A 17,461-nucleotide genomic window follows, 5' to 3' on the forward strand; every position below is an offset into this window, starting at 1 on the left:
ATTTATTCAGTCAGTATTCATTCCCCAAACATTTGCAGATCACCCACCAGGTGCCAGAGGATACAGTGCTGACCAAGACACAGCTTACAGTCTAAGGAGAGAGAAAGACATTAATCAAATACGCAATGAATATATAGTTATCAGCTGTGGTAACAGGTGATAACAGGAGCGCTTAACAGGGGAACTTGGTATTAAGTGCCTACTATGTGCCATGCACTGCACTTGGCATTTAATATCCCTTTGCCCAGTTAGTCCTCACAACGCCCTGTTAGCTAAGTCCTATTACATCCATTTCACAGATGAGGAACCTGAGGCTCTGCAGCTGTACTTAATTTGCCTGCTTGAGTAGGTGGCAAAGCTGGAATTGCAAACCCACTTCTGCCTGCTGACAAACCCCAGCTCTTAACTCCCATGCTGCAAGGTCCCTGGCTCTGATCCTGACGGCTCATCACCTTCGGGAAGTCTTTTCTCTCCAGGCTTTCTTCTGGCCCTGTTGGTGCCTGTGGAGTTGGAACCGGCCTCTGGCTCTGAGTACCCCTCAGCGGGCCTGAAGACTGGGTTCTTTTGGGGGCAGAGGGCTGGTGGCAGGCTGAGAGGCCTCTCTGATGCCTTGTCCCCTGCCACCTCCTTCCTCTTTCTCCTGCACCACCAGGCTGCATGGCGCCTGTACTCCACCGACACGAGCCGTGCCTACCTGACAGCCACCTGGTACTACTACGATAGCATCCTCCCGTCCTTCAGGTAGACCCTGCTTCAGGGGGAGGGGGAGGTGGGTGGCTGGCGGTGGTGCCCCTTGAGGACAAATGGTTGGGACTCCACCCTGGAGGGTGGGAAAGGGGTGACAGCTCCATGGGAGCATCTGGGGCTGGCTCTGCAGATCCCATGTAAGCCAAAGTCTGCAATGTCCTCTCTCCCACCCCGCTATGCCAGGGAAGGCGGTGACACTGGACACAGGGCAAGGGGTGGAGCCCTGCCCCGCTGGCTGAGTGCTGGGGTGTTGGCAGTCTACATGCTCCCCCAGCGTCGATGCCACTTGGGGCAGCGGCCCAGCCAGCTCACTCCCCTGCATCTGAGTTGGGGCGGTGTTAGCCCTTGCCAGCCTGGCGTATTGCAGCCGGGTAGAGACAGCACGGTATGGGCAAGAACGTGTGTGCCAAAGTTGGGTACAAATGCCCACCCCAGCACCCCCACGCGTACCCGCTTTTACGGTACCAGGCAGCAGCCTTAGGGCCCAGAAGTGGGTTCGCCTCACTGGCCCAGGCTGGGGTAAGACTCACGGGGGTGGCCCCACACCGGGCATCATGAATAGCATCAGCAAGGCTCGTGTGGCCAGGTTCCTGCGGCAGGAACGAAGAGCTTGGTGAGCGGCTCGGTCCCACAGGCAGGCGGGCAGCGAGCAAGGCAGGGCCAGGCTGCTGCGCTCAGCGTTTCTGCCGGTGCCTTTTTTGCCTCGCTAGTTCTCTAGAGCAGCTGTTGCGAGATCCCACTCATCCCTACACCTGGCTGCCCCGCCCCCCACCCCGCCCCCCCCGCCGCTCCCTCTCAGCCCCAGGAGCTTCCCAGGGGAGGAGCAGGAGAGAAGGGGCTGGGAAGGAGGGCTCCCAGAATCAAACTGGTTCCCCCCATCTCTCCACCTGGCAGAGGCAAGCTCCTATCCCAGAGACAGGGATGGTGGTTAGATTAGAAGGAGCTGTCCTTTCTAGAAGTAGTCCTAAGGACTCAAGGCCAGGCCTTGGGGAGTGGGGCAGGGGCTGATTTGTTGGAAATATGATGTGTGTGATGGAGAGGGAAGATTTCCGGGTGGAGGGGGGACAGCCTTTTGTCCTCTGGGAAGAGGAGCAGAGCTTGGTTTGGAAATTCTGGGTCCGCTGATCCTTCTGCTCCCTGGACCTCAGCTTCTTCATCCATACAATGGGAAGGCGAAGAGGGGAGATATCCTCCTTGGGTTATAGAAACAGGAAATGGCCTGAGAGTTAATAAATCTAGTCTCTAAGAACCCAGCGGCAAGAGTGAATGCTGCAGGAAAAGGAAGCTGGGCTGCCCTATCAAGTCTCCCTCTTCAGCCTCAGTTGCCACCTAAAATCCAGTCAAATCTTGTAGGGTGAGGATTTCAGGCTGCCGCTGGCCTCTGGGTGGGCACAGCTCCACGTCCAGGTGTTCGGCTTACCGAGCAGAGAATGAGGTGGATTTGAGCTCCCACCTGCCCCCTTGGGAGGGTGCCCTTGAGTGGCACCCACCCTGCACAATCGTACTTGGCATCCTGGAGGGTTTCCCAGGAGCTGAGTACAGAGAGAGAGGGAGGAAGGCTACTCTGCCACCCCCACCCCTGTCCATGGGGGCCTCAGGTGTTTGCCGAGCACCTCCAGAGAGGCAGGGCCTGGCAGGATCTGTGAGGAGCTCAGTGCCCTCGGGTGAGGGGGCGGTGCCAGGGCCCTGCCTGCCGCTGACCGCGCCCTCTCCTGCAGAGAGCTGGCCCTCTTGTTTGAGCACGTGCAGCGGGCCCGCAATGGGGGCCTGCGGCCCCTAGAGGTGCGGCGGGCGCCAGTACCCGACGGAGCGCCCTCCCGTTACCCGCCCGTTGCCACCTGCCACCGGCCGGGCAGCACCTCCTTCTGCCCTGGGGAAAGGTAGGGGCCCCCCGGGGCTGCCACCTCCTCTTGCTTCTCCTCCTCCTCTTCCATTCTCTGTCTCATCCTCTCTCAGACCTGCCTCCAGCCACTATGCGGGTGTCTGGGCCTGTGCTGGGGACTCCCAGGCCTTGTCATGAGGCCTGGGCAGTTGTCATTGGATGGCCTGACAGGTACAGACTGAGGGTCTCTCTGGAGAGGCCAGAGTGGACTCACCATTTTGTCACCTGGGGCTCCAAGGGTCTGAGTGGGGGAGATGTCCACACCATCCTTTCCCATCACCTCCTGCATTCATTCCATTGTCCTCTTTCTTTCTCTGTTTCCACGTCCTCCTCACTCTTCCATCCCTGCACCCCCATCCCTCCCGGGAAGCTGGAGAGAGGAGGAGGCCGCTGGCCACAGGTGCTTACGGCTCAGGTAATCGTGGGCACCATACTGGGGTGTGAGGGCAGGGGCTCCCCTCCCCCAGCATGTTCCTCTAGAAGGCGCTTGACACTGAACTCGCCTCGCGGGAACGAGATGCCAGCTGGAAAGAGAGCTCTGTGACAAGAACTGCTGTAGGGCCTATGTAAACTCAACCAGTGACGAATGCTCTTGTCCTGTGCAAGCCTTGTCCACAGCTTTGCGAATCCCAGAGGGTCCTCCTGGGATTCTCCCACAATGCCTTTCTTCCTTAAGGAGGGACATTTTGCTGTCCCAACAGTCTCTTTCCCTTTGACTTGCCTCTTCTGGAGCTTTTGCATCTTGAAAGAAGAACAAAGAAAGAACCATGCTTACCCGCACGTAAAAGCTCATAAACAGTGGAACTTCAGGCCTTTTTGGAGAAGGGAAGCCCACTAACTCACAATGTAAGAAAGTAGCTATTCCTATAGAGGTGTAGCTCTGAGGTCAAGGATTCAGTCCCCCCACATCACCCCCTGTTACCTACCCATCTTCTTTGTTTTGTCTCATCTTTACATATCATCCTGAATCAGCCAGGTGGACCTCTGGGCCTTGAGCCTCAGGTGTGATTCTGAGCCCAGGCCCAGAACAAGGGAGGGGAGAAGAGGTGATCCACTTGAGGATCAGAAGGAGGAGGTGCAGTGAAAGCCTCTGCTGCCTGGTGCTGTGTGTCCTTGAGAAAGTTATCAAGCCACTCTGAGCCCCTGGGTTCTGGGCAGAAAATCAGCGGTTTTTAGGCTGATCAGGGGCTCTGGGTTCTCTGGGTTTCTGGGCTAAAAAGGCCTGGGGAACAGGGAGGAGGGTGTTCTGGTGCAGAGGAGGGTGTTCTGGTGCAGAGGATGCTGGGAGCAGAATTCCTTTTCTGGTCTCAGTGAGGGCACTCCTGGCCAGGGGCTGAACAGGAATTGGGTAGAGAAGGAGAGCCCCTCCAAGTCTCTGGGGGTAGGGGACGCATGATTGGCCAGGACAGGCTGGGAGCTCGCTGGAAGAGGCGCCACGGTGCAGCCCCACTTGTATTCTGGGTCACTATCTGAATGTTATCCCCTCCCCCACCCAACCACAGCTGACGGGTAGAAACTCAGAAGTTTTGACATTTGAGCAACCCTGCCCGCAGCCTGAGTCAGGGCTCTCTGTAGCTTCAGTTCGCCCTGGTCTCACTTAGCCTGAGTAGGAAGGCACTGGACATGGAGATAATCCTGGACCCCAGCACCTGTACCACCCCCCACAGCTGCTCTGGGTCCCTTCGCCCCCCCCCACCCCCCCACCAAGGCCTAGGAACAGATGACTGCTGAGGGCTCGGCCATCACTAACTCCCAGCCTGTGTCTGTCTGCCCTGCAGAGTCTGTGTGGCTGGGGCTCATAGTGATGGTGGTGGATTGTCCCTTCTTCCCAGGGACCCCAGGGGGCTGAGCTGTGACTTCTAGGAGATCAGGCAGCAGCCTCAGGCCAAATGGCCATATGCTTAATCTTGGCTCTCTAGGCCCTGTGGGGTGGGTGCCCAAGACAGGGCCACCCATGTAAACACACAGACAGACAGACAGACAGACAGACACACACACACACACACACACACACACACACACACACACACCCCTGGTTGGCCACACCTTTAGTGGTACGTGTGGATGCATCCAGGCTGAGCATGTTTCCAGGACTACAAGGAGCAGGACTTCCTAAGGGGTGGCATTGCCAGGGCCAGCACCTCTCTCTGTGGGTTTTGTGATCAGGTGCTAAGACAGTGGTTCTCCAAGCATGGTCCACCAACTTCCTGCATCAGCATCCCATGAGACATTTGTTCAAAATGCAGAGATACCTGGACCTCTCTCCAGGCCCACGGAATGAGCATCTCTGGAGAGGAGGCACAGAATTCTGCGTATTTAACATGCTCCCCATGAGATCCTTATGCAAAGCTGGAGAACCTCTGCCTTCTGGGCATGTGGGCTGGAAGATGACTTGAGGTTGGGGGGGTCCTTCTCGCCCAGCAGCCACAGGAGGCCGGCCCCATCTGGCAGCTCCCCATGCTCTGCCCACCTGCCTCTTTCCCACTAACCTCTGTTTGTGTCTTGTTCTCAACTTTCCAGCCAGATGTTTAGTAATAAACGGAGTTTCTTTCGGATCCACGCCAGCTGGAGACCGAGGTACCCCCTCGTCTGCTCCTCCCGTCCCCGCTCCTCCTCGCCCCACCCAGTTCTGGGGCCGGAGAGGGGAACAGGATGGGCCAAGGACAAGGTGCATGTGCCTGCCGCCTGCCGTCTGCCTCGGGGCCCTGAGGAGCCCCTCGCTTTCCTGAGGCTGCCTCTGCCAGGTCTGGGGACCTGGGCCTGGAGCCCAGTCTGCCAGGAGAGACACCTGCAGGAGCCTCGGGCTGAGTCCTAGCTCTGCCGCTGACCCCGCTGCGTGATCTTGGCCAAATTGCTTCCCTTCTCTGGACCTCAGTTTCCCATCTGTGGAGAGGGCAGACTGAACTAGAGGCTCTCTGAGGGTCCGTCCCACTCTGACTTTTGTGGGGTCCTTAGCTTCCTGGATCCCCACTGCCCACCTGGGTGTAGCAGATGCCTGAGGGAGCTGGGATCGGCACCTCCCTCACTGACTCCAGAGCCCAGTTCTCTGGCTGCCTCACCGCTACCTTCCTTGGAACCTGCCCTGGGCCAGGCCCTGCACTCGGAACGCAACAGTGAACAAAACAGGGTGCCTGGAGGGTCGCAGAGAGGAACTGCCGCTCGGCGTGACGTGCGCCCATGGCTGAAGGCGGAAGCAGAGGGCCTGTGGGGCTAGGGTCAGGCGTTTCAGCTGGGGGAGGCCCCCACAGGAATGGGGGGAGGGAGGGCCTCCCAGGCCCACGGGGAGGAGGTGAGAGAGAGCACGGCTGTGACAAAGTACGGGCAGCCCAGCGTGGAGGTCAGGAGCTGAGGCTGGGTCACAAAGAACCCAAGAGCCCCGTGTGAGCTTTACCCTGTTGGCACGGCCTGGCAGCTTGGGCTCGTGGAGTCCTGGGTTTCCCAAAGTGCCTCAGGAGCCTTGTGGATCCGGGGGCCCATGGAGAGGAGATGGGTGACAGAGCTCCTGGCTGCTCTACCAGGAGGCAGTGTTTCTTAGAAACATGGGTTCTGCATCTGAGCCTGGCTAGGGGGCCTTGGGCATAAGCCCTCTGTGCCTCCGTTTCCTTCGATATGAAATGCGGATGATAATAGGATCTGCTTCCCTGCAAACTGTGCCTGGCCCAGAGCAAGTGCTGTGTCCATGTTGGCCTCATGCAGTTTGGTATATTATGATATGCGCCTGGAAACCATGGCTGTAGGACACGGGAACATGCTGGAGGATAAAGCCAAAGAGTCTCTGGGTCAGATCTGCCCCTTTGCAAGATTCCTTGAGCTGTGCGGGCACGGTGGGCAGGAAAGGCGAGGCCCGGGTGGCGAGGCCGGCCATGAGGCTGTTTCCCAGTCCTGAAGAGAGGGGTGTGTGCAGCAACAGAAGGGGTAGGCTGTCTCTGTCCCCCACCCCTCCCCTGCCACGAGCTGGGCCTTTGGCGGGCAGATGCAGTCCTTGAAATCCCTGTGGAAGTGAGCGCGAAGGTCGGGTCCAACAGGGCAGTCAGAGGGCAGCCTAATGCCCCGAGCTTGCCCTCTCCCACAGGGACGCCCCAGTCAAGCCCACACATCTGTCCCCAGACACCGGCAGATGCTGGAACCAGTTTTTCACTGGCACCATTGACGTTTGGGGTCAGAAAATTCTTTACTGTCTGGGGCCGTCACATGCATTGTTCGGCATGTTTGGCTGCATTCCGAGCCTCTACCTAGATGCTAGGAGTACCCCCGATGTGGCAACCAAACACGTCTCCAGCCAGATGTCCCCTAGGGAGCAAAACAGCCCCCAGCTGAGAATCACTGCCCGAGACCCTATCCTGGTGTCTTGTCCCAGAAAAAGAACACAGTCCCTGCAGTCAGAGAAAACCGGGTTCCAGTCCTTGTTCCATCCAGAGGAGCTCTGTGATCTTGGAAGCTGAGTCACCCCCTTCCATATCTGTAAAACAGGGGTGGTAACTACGGAACCCGCCACCTGAAGTGGCCGAGAGCTGCAAAGGCTCAGACAGGCAGATTGGACCTTATGTGTTTTGAGGAGCCTGGGAGGGAAGGAGCTCTTTCGATGTCCACTGTGTGCCAGGTTTCTTTCCATTTTCTTTGAGCTTTTAGGCTCCAAAGAGGCTGACGTGAGCCATTTTCTGGGCCCTGCCCAAGGAGCTGGAATCCAGGGCCACCCCTGGGAAAACAGTGCCTTCTTACATTGAAGAGGAGCCCAGGGTCTCTGGCTGGCTGGAAAGTTACAGAACCCCACAAACCAGGCTGGAAGCTCCTTCAGCCATCACAGAATCAGAGCTGGAGAGGGACCTTTCAAGACCTCTAGGGCAAGCCCCCAGCCCCTTCCTTTACACGTCCTGCTGACTGCAAGCTCAGTCTTGCCTGCACATGTCTCGTGACAGGGAGGTCACCCCCTTTCCCCAGAACACCACTGGAGTGATGTGCTGGGCCAGAGATCCAGAGTTCCGGGCCCGTGGCTGAGTGTCAGGGCTTTCTCCACGCGCCCCCTTCCTCTGCCCCTGGGAGGAGTGGAGGGCAGAAGGAAGGGCTGCACGGCCCGGGTGGGGTGGGGGGGTGCTTGCCAGCATGAGGACAGCCTGAGGGAACGGCTCTGCGGAGGAAAGTTTGGGAGAGCCAACCTCAAACTTTGGTTGGAAGCTTTGGGATGTGCTGAGGGGACCCTGGCCAGCAAACAGCATGCTGGATTGTGGGCGCCACTCTGTCCTTCCCTTCTGATATCTTCAGGGGCCCCGCCCTTGACCTGTAACCTCTCCCCTCCGGGCAGAGGTCCCTACCCCTGAGGATGGCCCTACATCGCAGTCGCCTTCCTGAAGGCCCCTTCCGAAGGTGCACCTGGCTTGGAGATCTCCCTCAGCTCAGCCCCTTGGCTCTATACCCCGTCCCCCATGCCCCGGGCATGGAGGAGTCTGGCTCCCACTCTGCCCTGAAACCAGAATCTATCTGCTCCTCAACCCTTGATCTGAAAGTCCCTGAGACTAGGTGGCACAGTGTCTTTCCCTGGCCCCTGCCACACCTCAGAATTCCTCCAAGACTGGCTGGTGTTCTCCTGAGCCAGGGCCCTGGACATCTGGGGTGAAAGGGCCCTAAACCTGTCTGGAGAGGGCCCTGCAAGTGGCAAGCCACAGCAGGAAGGCAGCGGTAACACCACAGGCCATGGGATGGGGATGTTTGCATAGGTCTTATCCAAACAGCGATAGCATGGCCCTTGAACCTCTTGGACACAGAGTTACTCTACCAGGTATTGGTTAAGCAGGTCCCGTCCTGGGGAACCTGAGGCCTCCCCTCCCCTGTCTTCCTCCAAGATTTGGGGGACGGGTGGGGAGTTTGGGTGTGGCAGCCTGAGCACACACACAGACATGCACCTGTGTGTTCACACGTACACAGACGTGTAGGTGCTGTTGAACTGCAGACTCAGGAGGCAGTGGGGGGCTGTCACATGAGCAGGACAGCAGTCTGGGTGGCCAGAGCTCAGGCAGGGGAGACCACAGAAGAATGGGCTATAGACCTTCACTGGGAGGGGGTACCAGTCATGGCCTGGGCATACGTGTGGGCCCAGCAGGTAGACCCACAGGCCAAGACCCCCAGCGGGCCAGTGCACTGCACACCTCCAGGGGCACCATTCATACTGAAGTCTGAGAGATGGAGACCTTTGGAATTTTGTAGTGCACTGCCTGTACAACCGTACCAGGTCCTAAAGCCCTGACCTGACCAATGTGGGGTCAGATAGCTCCAGAGGTAGGCAAAGGAGGAAAACATAAATCGACATATATACACACCTGCCAACACAGGTACACACACTGGCACTTGTGTGCACGCAAGCACACACTGCACACAGGCACATACCCTCAACGCCACACAGCCTGCCCCTGTGTACAGGGAGGGGCTGGGGGCCTAACTCAGTGTGCATGGCCAGGTGAGCTTCTCCATCCCTCAGCAGCCTGTCTGTCCCCCAAGGGGTCACCACCCCCACCTACCTACCTGCCTGGACCAGGCCCAGCTCCCCGGTCTACCTGTCTGTCTCTGACTCCTTTCTTGGGTTTCTGTCACTGTTTCCACTCTGACATCTGTCTCCTGTGCACCCCTTATCTGTCTGGGCAATGAGGGGTGGGGGGGAGGGGTGGGGAGGGGAGTTGTTCCGACGGACCCCGGGTCAGCTTCTCACAGGAGTCAGGGCCCCCCTCACCACACCCTTGTCCCATCCCAGGAAGTCTCCCCTTGGTGGAGAATCAGCCCCAGTAGCCACCCCCAAGTCCTAAGTCAGCTGCGTCCCCGCTCACACCCGCCCGCAGCTGCGGCTAACTCGGCTCTCTCCCCCACCCGACCTGCCCGGCCAGCAGCCGGATGGGCATCAAAGACCGCATCCGCATGGGCAGCTCCCAGCGGCGGACGGGCCCCTCCAAGCAGCACCTGGCACCTCCGCCGATGCCCACTTCCCCGAGCAGCGAGCAGGTGGGTGAGGCCAGCAGCCCCACCAAGGTGCAGAAGAGCTGGAGCTTCAACGACCGCACCCGCTTCCGGGCCTCCCTGAGACTCAAACCCCGCGCCTCTGCTGAGGGTGAGGGCCTGTGGGTCTGGGGCCGGGACCCGCTGAGGGTGGCAGGGCGGGCACAGAGTCCGGGCTGGGGGTGGAAACACTTGGTTCTGGTCCCAGACTTGCAGCAGATTGGCCATCTCAGGGCACCAGTCTTCTGGTCTGTAAAATGGGCATCATAATACATGCTTTCCTGGGCTCCAGAGTGTGTGAGAATCAGAGGCGAATGTAGAGGTGGCATCTGGTAGGGGTTGAAAGCACAGACTTTGGAGCCAGGCTGCCTGGGTTTGAATCCTGGCTTTGTCACTTATCTTGGGCAGGTCACCTAATCTCCCTGGGCATCATTTTCCACATCTATAAAATGGGGCCAAGAAGCATATCTACTTCATAGGATTGTTGTGAGGATTAAATGAGATTATCCACAGTAGGTGAACAGAAGAGTCCTGGGATATAGTAAGTGCTCAGCAAAAGCTAGCAGCATTACAAACATGCTCTGGAAGGAGCAGGAGGCCATCCTTGCTGAACCGAGCCCTGACTGTGTACAGCCCCACGCTGGATTCTCTTGTTTACTTTTCTCAACAACCCTGGGAAGTAGGGTCTGTCTCTATGCCCATTTTATGGATGTAGAGACTGAGCCCTCTCAGCTAGTAAGTGGTAGAGCTGGTATCCTCAGCCACATCTGTCCAACTCCATAGCCCACGCTCCCCACCCTGGCCCTCTTCGCCAGCCCAGCCTGTGCATATGAGGCTATGAACCTGGTGGGGGTTGCTTTTAACTGATTAGAGAGGTCACTTTTTTGAGTTCGAGCTCTGCTCCTGAGTTGCACTGTGACCTAGATAAGATACTGCCCCTTTCTGTGCCTCAGTGTCCCCTTCTGGAAAACAAGAGGGTTGGACCAAGTCCCCTGGGTCCCAGCTTTGACCTGCTTCTAGCCCCTGGGTGCGAAAAGGAGGGCTGTGGGTGGACAAGGATGGAGGTTGGGGACAGGACCCTCGGAGGGAGGGGACCCGGCCACACTGCCTCTGTCTGTGCTGTATCAGCCCTCAACATGTTGCTGGCTGACCAGAGAGCCCTTCCCTGGAAAGTTACAGAATCCCACAAACCAGTCTTTGGAGGTGCTGAGAGCCTGGGCATGGCTGGTGCCAAGAAGCTGCCTGGCTCCCCAACCCTCCTGCCCCTGTGGGGCCAGGATAGTGGCACCTGTCTGTGCAGTGCTGGGCACCAGCCTCAGAGAAGCTGTTTCTCTCATTTCGGGGGGCGGGGAGTAGGGGGAGGATGACTTGCTTTAGGGGCTTTCTCAGTAGCAGAGCTGGGGGTGGGAGCCAGCCCCTTGAGTCCCTCTTGGCTGAAGGATGAGGCTGTGTGCGCTTATGTGCAGAGGCCTCAAACGCCTTGTCTCTGGGGCTCACTGGCCTGCGTGGTGGGACCGGTGGGACTTCCTCCAGGGCTGTGTGCAGTGTGCCCCGGGTCAGAGCAGATGTGCCCTAAAGAAGCTCCGCTCACCGGCCACCAGGCAGATGTTTACACGGGGCAGATGGGCACAGAGCAAACTGAGGTTTTCACCCTGGGTAGGACAGCCAGGGGCCAGGAACCTGGGCTGCTTTGTGCCGCCAGGAAGGTTCTGGGCCCTTCCTGGGGCTCTGTCTCCTTCTCCGTACCTCTGAGGGTGGTGGTAGCGGTTGGCAGTGGCCCCTCCTGCTGCCACCACCTGGGCCCCCTGCCCCCAACTTTTCAGAGGAGGAAGTGGCAGAGGAGAAGAACTACCAGTGTGAACTCACAGTGGACGACGTCACGCCCGCCGTGAAGACGGTCATCCGCTCGGTCAGGTGAGGCTGAGGCCGGAGATGGGCCCGCCACTGCTGCTCCCCATCTGGGGCCTGCCTTCATGGCCAGGCCTGGCCTAGCTTCTGGCACGCCAGCTGCTGCCTGCCTGGCACCCTCAGTGGTGCTGGCTGGCAGGGACCCTGGAGAGCGGGTGGGGTGGAGAGGCGGCATGTGGCTCCCAGCAGGGTTTGCGCAGACGCCTGGTGTCTGGACAGCGAGTCGGGTGGGGTGGTGGGCACTGGTGCTCCTCATGGTCCCCCTGCTCACACCCGCAGCGTCCTCTCTGCTTCTCTCCCCTTCTACTCTCCTACTTTATGCCGGCCTCTCTTCTCTTTATTTCTCTCCCTAGCTGGTATCAGCATCTGCCTGTCTCTCCCTGGGTCTCTGTCTTACATGCAGTTTTGCTCCATCTCTGTGTCTCAGTCTCATCCTTCTCTTGCCTCTGTGACTCAAACTTACTGTCTCTCCTTGGGAGTCGGGACCTCAGCCTGTCTGTTTCTCCCAGGACTTCCTCTAGAGCAGTACTTTTCAAACCACAGGTCACAACAGTTTGAAATCAAGTTAGTGAAATCAATTTAGTGGGCCATGGTCAGCATTAAAAAAGAAAAAAAATAGAAAGTATCAGAGTGCATCCCTCATAGTAAGAATAAATAATGTTTATGAAACTTCTGTTTAAGTTGTGTGTATGCATGTGTGTGTGTGTGTGTGTGTGTGTGTGTGTGTGTACTGGTTTCTGATGTAAAATGTATTTCTTATGGTGGGTCTTGGTCAAAAAGTTTGGAGGCCCGTGCCCTACTGGCTTTACTGGCTGTCTCCCTACCTCAGCAATTCAGGGGGGACCAGAGGCTCCTGAGCCCTTCAGCTATGCACCCATGGACCTGGCCCCCAAGCTCCTTGGAATGGAGTTCTGGCCTAGTCTCTGTCTGCATCCTACAGCTCCAGCTTCACCCTAGGCCTTCCAGACTCACCCCTTCTCCTCTCTGCCTGATGCACCTGCCTGCAAGCCTCTTTGTGTTCCTTTTAAATCAGAGTCAGCGGGACACCGCCCCACCCCACCCCGAGAGTCTGAGACCTCTCCCCACCCCCTTTTTACACATCCTGTTTCTCTCCTCCAAGTGACCAGTTTCTGGAGCACAACACCAGGGCTGCCACCTGGCTCAGGTCAGCTCTGCTTGGCCCCCAGCATGCCCCAATCTTGTTCCTCCTCCCAGGTCCCCCTGTCAGGCAGGAGCACCACCACCCACCCTGTGCCGAAGCCACTGGAGTCATGCTGGACTCAGACTCAGAAGCCTGTCAGTCCCCTCTCCTGCACTGTTCAAAGCTGTCCCTATTTCCACCCAACTGCCCTCTCCCAGCTCATCCCCTGGAGCCGGTCTCCCCACCCAGGACTCTGCCCTTGCGGGGCATCCTCCACACAGGCAGGCTGAGGATGGTCATGCTGAAGCAGAGTAAACCACCAGCCCCTTCCTCACCACCCCAGCCTCCCATTGCCCAATCTCTGCCAGGGATTCAGGGCTCTTCAGAGTACCTCCCCCACCTCCCCCGCCTCCCATGGATTAAACCCTTTCCTTCACGTCCTGTTCCAGCTACTTTGAACGGACTCTCACTCACACACCTCCATGCCTGTGTCCAGAAAGCCTCCCTTCATTCCCTTCTTCTTGCCCTGGGACTGAAAAGTAACACTCTTAAGACTTGGGCCCTGACCTCCCCACCCAAGCTCTCCCATCTCATGGTCCCCAGTCCTTTCTCCATTCCTTGACATGGTCCTTGTCACCCCATAATTGTCTGTGTCCTCTCCGTCTCCCACCCCAGACCAGTGCTCCTGAGGCCAGGGATTGGATCTGATGTTCTTTTGGGTGCCCAGGGCCCAGCACAGCAGTGCTAACAGGCATACACAAAAGTGTGTTCCCCTAAGCTGTCACCAGCAACATTGTTCACATATACCTACCTGTGCCCCACGCAGCAGAGAGCAACCAGGCCCAGTCCCTGCCCTCCCAGGCGACAGCAGATACAAGCGCATTAAAGAATACCAAACAAACTTAGGGGGCCGGGGCAGGAGCGTGGTGGGGCAGGAGGGAGGCTGGACACCCAGCAGTGGCTGTTTGCGGTGGCCCAGGCAGGAGGTGCTCCTGTGTCGGACAAGGTAGCAAAGGATGGAAAGGGGGCTGGAAAAGAATCCTCTCTCCCGACAGAATCCTGAAGTTCCTGGTAGCCAAAAGGAAATTCAAGGAGACGCTACGACCGTACGACGTGAAGGACGTCATCGAGCAGTACTCAGCAGGGCACCTAGACATGCTGGGCCGGATCAAGAGCCTGCAGGCTCGGTGGGTGCGCGGGTCCCGGACGGGGGAGGGAGGCAGGGCGGCCGCGGCAGCAGCCCCCGCTCGAGGTCCGCTCGAGCCCCTCTGCCTGCTCCCCAACGGAGCCCCGAGCGCCCCCTAGGGGCCGCTGCGGGAGCTGGCGTTTCTGACCTGCCGCGCGCCGCGGCCAGAGCCCGCACCTGCTACTGAACTGGAAAAAACACCCAGCCGCAGGTCCTCCCTGAGAACCTTCCTGACCTGCTCGCCTCGGGAATGTCTTTAGATGACTGCTTTTTCGTCCTAAAATAACAGGCTTAAAATAGTCACTGACCTCCCGTCTCCTAAGGGAATAGGCAAATTGACCTCAACGCTGCTCACCTCTTGCCTCTGGAATCCTCCAGCACCTCTTCTCTCCACCCTGCGTATAGGAAGAGCCTCACACCAAGACCCCGATCACCTACACCTCGCCCTTTTCCTCTTGTGGCTTGCATCCTCACTGCCCATTCATTTGTCCTCTCAAGAAATAGTCATTGGGCATTTATTTGTTACTGGCCAGACAGTAGGGATATAGTGGAAAGCAAATGGCTCCTGCCCTCATGGAGCTTTCATTCCAGTGGAAAGAGAACAGATTATAGTAAGTGAAACTAGAATATGTCAGATGATGATAAAGGCTAAGGAGAAAATTAAGGGTTATTAGGGTGTTGGGATTTGTGATTTTTAAATGGGCGAGAAGGTGACATTTGAGAAAAAAAATTGAAGATGAGGCAAACAGCCCCATGGTTGTTGTTTAAATAAAGAGTTTCTTTGAGGGAACAGCAAGTGCCAAGGATTTGAGAAGGGCAGGTGACTGGGGTGAGGTTTAAGGAGGAGCTAGCAGCCCTGTGTTTCTGTCCTGGCATGAGGGAAGCAGGAGATGAGGTTAAAAGGCTAATGGCACTTGGACTGTATAAAGCCCTGTAGGCCACTGCAAAGATGTTGGCATTCATCCAGAGTAAGATGCAAGCCTTGGAGGGCTTTGCGCAAAGGACCAATGAGATCTGAGGTATATTTTAAAAGGATCACCCTAGGTTCTGTGTTGAGAATGGCCTATAAGGGGCTAGGGTAGAAGCAGGGAGACCAGTGAGGGGGCTACTTCAGAAGTCCAGGCAAGAGATGATGGGGACTTGGAACAGGTGGCAGCAGTTGAGGTGGGGAGAAATGGTGATATTCTAGATATGTTTTGAAGGTAGAGCTGACAGGGTTTTTGGACAGGGTGTAAGAGAAAAAGCCAAGGTATTTGGCTTGAATAAGAGGAAAAGTTGCTGTTTATTGACATGGGGGAAGTCAATGAGTGGAGCAAGTTTCGATCAGGAAAGTTGGGACATGTTGGGTTTGTGGTGCCCATCAGACATCTAAATAGAGTGTTGATCTGGCAGAGGAGTGTGGAGTTTGGAGGAGAGGTATGGGCTGGAGATATAAAGTTGGTGTCAAAAGTGTATAGAGGAATTGAAAATCTGGAACTGAAGACATCACTTAGCGAGTGAGAGCAAATAAAAAAAAAGTCCCAGGATTGAGCCTTGGATCCTGCAATGTTTAGAGGATGTGGAAATAAAGGAGGAATCAGCAAAGGAGACTGAGAAGGAGAGGTGAGTGAGGTTAGGAGGAGAACTGGGCGAGACTGGTGTTAGGGAATCCAAATGAAGAAAGTGCAGGAAGAAGGGGTGATCAGATGTGCCCAGCGCTGCTAATAAGTCGAGTATAATAAGAATCGAATTTAGCAACATGGAGGTCATTTGGGATCTTGACAACAGAAGTTTTGGTGAAATGGTGGGAATCAAAGCCTGACTGGAGAGGTTTTAGAAAGGAAGGAAGCAGAGAAATTGACGATAGAGGGTAGGGATAACACTTTCAAGAATTTTGCTGTAAAGAGGAGTAGAAGAATAAGTTGGGTCCAGCTCCAGCCTGGTCCCCTTTATAACTCACATTCCCACTTTTGTCTCTCCCTCTTCCCGGTCCACCGTTTCCTGCCTGTCCTCCCGTCAGGCAGCTGTTTTACTTGTCGTGGTTGTGTGTGGTGCCTTTGCTCGCCTGGTTGGAAAACCCTCAAAGCAGCAGTCGGGTACCTCCGTTTACCTCGGCCCTTCGTTTCGCAGAGCAATTGCCCGCTCCCACGGTGCAGGATGCCTCCGCTTTCAGCCGGCAAACTCGAATTCTTGTAGGAGAGAGGGGTGGCGAGTGCCTGGGCCCTCTGACAGTTCCCTTTCCCCACAGGGTGGACCAGATTGTTGGCCGGGGCCCCGGGGACCGGAAGGCCCGGGAGAAGGGCGACAAAGGGCCCTCCGACATGGAGGCGGTAGATGAAATCAGTATGATGGGACGCGTGGTCAAGGTGGAGAAGCAGGTGAGTGTGGGAGGGAGTTTCGCTGGTGTGGTGGAGCTAGCCGTCGAGCGAAAAGCTCTACAAAGCTCCCGGGTCGAGCCCGAGGGGAGGGTGCGCTTATCAGGGCAGCAGCCGGAACACGCGCCGGGTTGGCCTGAGCGCTCCCACGCATCCCCTGTCCGGCCGACCCCGCCCCGCAGAAAAGCCCCGCCTCCCAGGAGGCCCGCCCACTCCTAATAAACGACCCCGATAAACCCACCCTCTCCAGCCAAGCCCCGCCCTAGGTTGCTAGCTTCTCAGAGAAGCCCAAGTCCTATGCTCTTCACTTAACCCCGCCTCATTTGTCTCCCGATCACCCGGACCATCCCAACCAATCACAACTAAGTTTCGTTCGGGGGGGAATAAACCCCCGGTTCCCAGCTTCGTTCCGCCCTCCGGCCAAGCTCCGCCTTTCCTGTCGCACCTCCTCCCGGAGGAGCCGCGCGTCTCCCAGATGCGACCCTCCGCGGGCAAGCCCCGCCTCCCAGCCGCGTCCCGCCCCCGAGTCCCGCCTCCAGTCCCGCCAGGCCCCGCCTCCAGCCGCGCCCCGCCCCCAGGTGCAGTCCATCGAGCACAAGCTGGACCTGCTGTTGGGCTTCTACTCGCGCTGCCTGCGCTCAGGCACCTCGGCCAGCCTGGGCACCGTGCAAGTGCCGCTCTTCGACCCCGACATCACCTCCGACTACCACAGCCCGGTGGACCACGAGGACATCTCCGTCTCCGCACAGACCCTCAGCATCTCCCGCTCGGTCAGCACCAACATGGACTGAGGGGCTTCTCACGGGCGGGGCAGCACACGGCCGCCTCCTCGGCCTGGCACTCGGACCCGCCCTCTGAGGCCTGCGGACTCCTCTCTTACTTGAACTCGCTCCCTCGTGGGGAGAGAGGCCACACGCAGTATTGAGCTGCCTGGGTGGGCGAGATACTCGATATGGGTGCCAGCGACCAGCCCCACCTCAGGAGCGTGAGATGCCAGGCCGCCCGGAGGGCAGCATTGGCGGCTGCCCATGGCCTCTGGGCCCCCCAGTGCCCTGCCCATTCCATCAGGGTCGGACACAGCCCGCCTGGCAGGGGCACTGCCCCGGGAGTGGGAGCAGGGCGCTGGGGCCCTGGGCCCTGACCCAGCTTCCAGCTATGCAAGGTGAGGTCTTTGGCCCGCCCTTCCAACACAGCAGGGAAGCCTTCCCGCCAAGTCCCCGCCCCACTTGGGGGTGGGCCCAAGGTGCCCACCCAGGTACTCAGAA

General features: G+C 57.7%; 1 protein-coding gene across 2 annotated transcripts in view; it reads left to right on the forward strand.

The window, feature by feature from the left end:
- The window catches only part of KCNQ4 (potassium voltage-gated channel subfamily Q member 4), a 52,131-nt gene extending 35,144 nt beyond the window's left edge, over positions 1-16,987 (forward strand). Inside the window, exons 8-14 of one of the 2 annotated variants that reach the window (XM_057744602.1) lie at positions 653-741; positions 2,466-2,627; positions 9,499-9,719; positions 11,431-11,521; positions 13,712-13,843; positions 16,070-16,199; positions 16,775-16,987. In XM_057744602.1, the coding sequence (XP_057600585.1) occupies positions 653-741; positions 2,466-2,627; positions 9,499-9,719; positions 11,431-11,521; positions 13,712-13,843; positions 16,070-16,199; positions 16,775-16,987 (1,038 nt within the window). The remainder of the gene's footprint in view (positions 1-652; positions 742-2,465; positions 2,628-9,498; positions 9,720-11,430; positions 11,522-13,711; positions 13,844-16,069; positions 16,200-16,774) is intronic. The other variant, XM_057744611.1, reaches the window with a different exon arrangement.
- Positions 16,988-17,461: the final 474 nt, after the last annotated feature.

Source organism: Hippopotamus amphibius, chromosome 1, assembly GCF_030028045.1.
Source record: "Hippopotamus amphibius kiboko isolate mHipAmp2 chromosome 1, mHipAmp2.hap2, whole genome shotgun sequence".
NCBI classification, from domain to species: Eukaryota; Metazoa; Chordata; class Mammalia; order Artiodactyla; family Hippopotamidae; genus Hippopotamus; species Hippopotamus amphibius.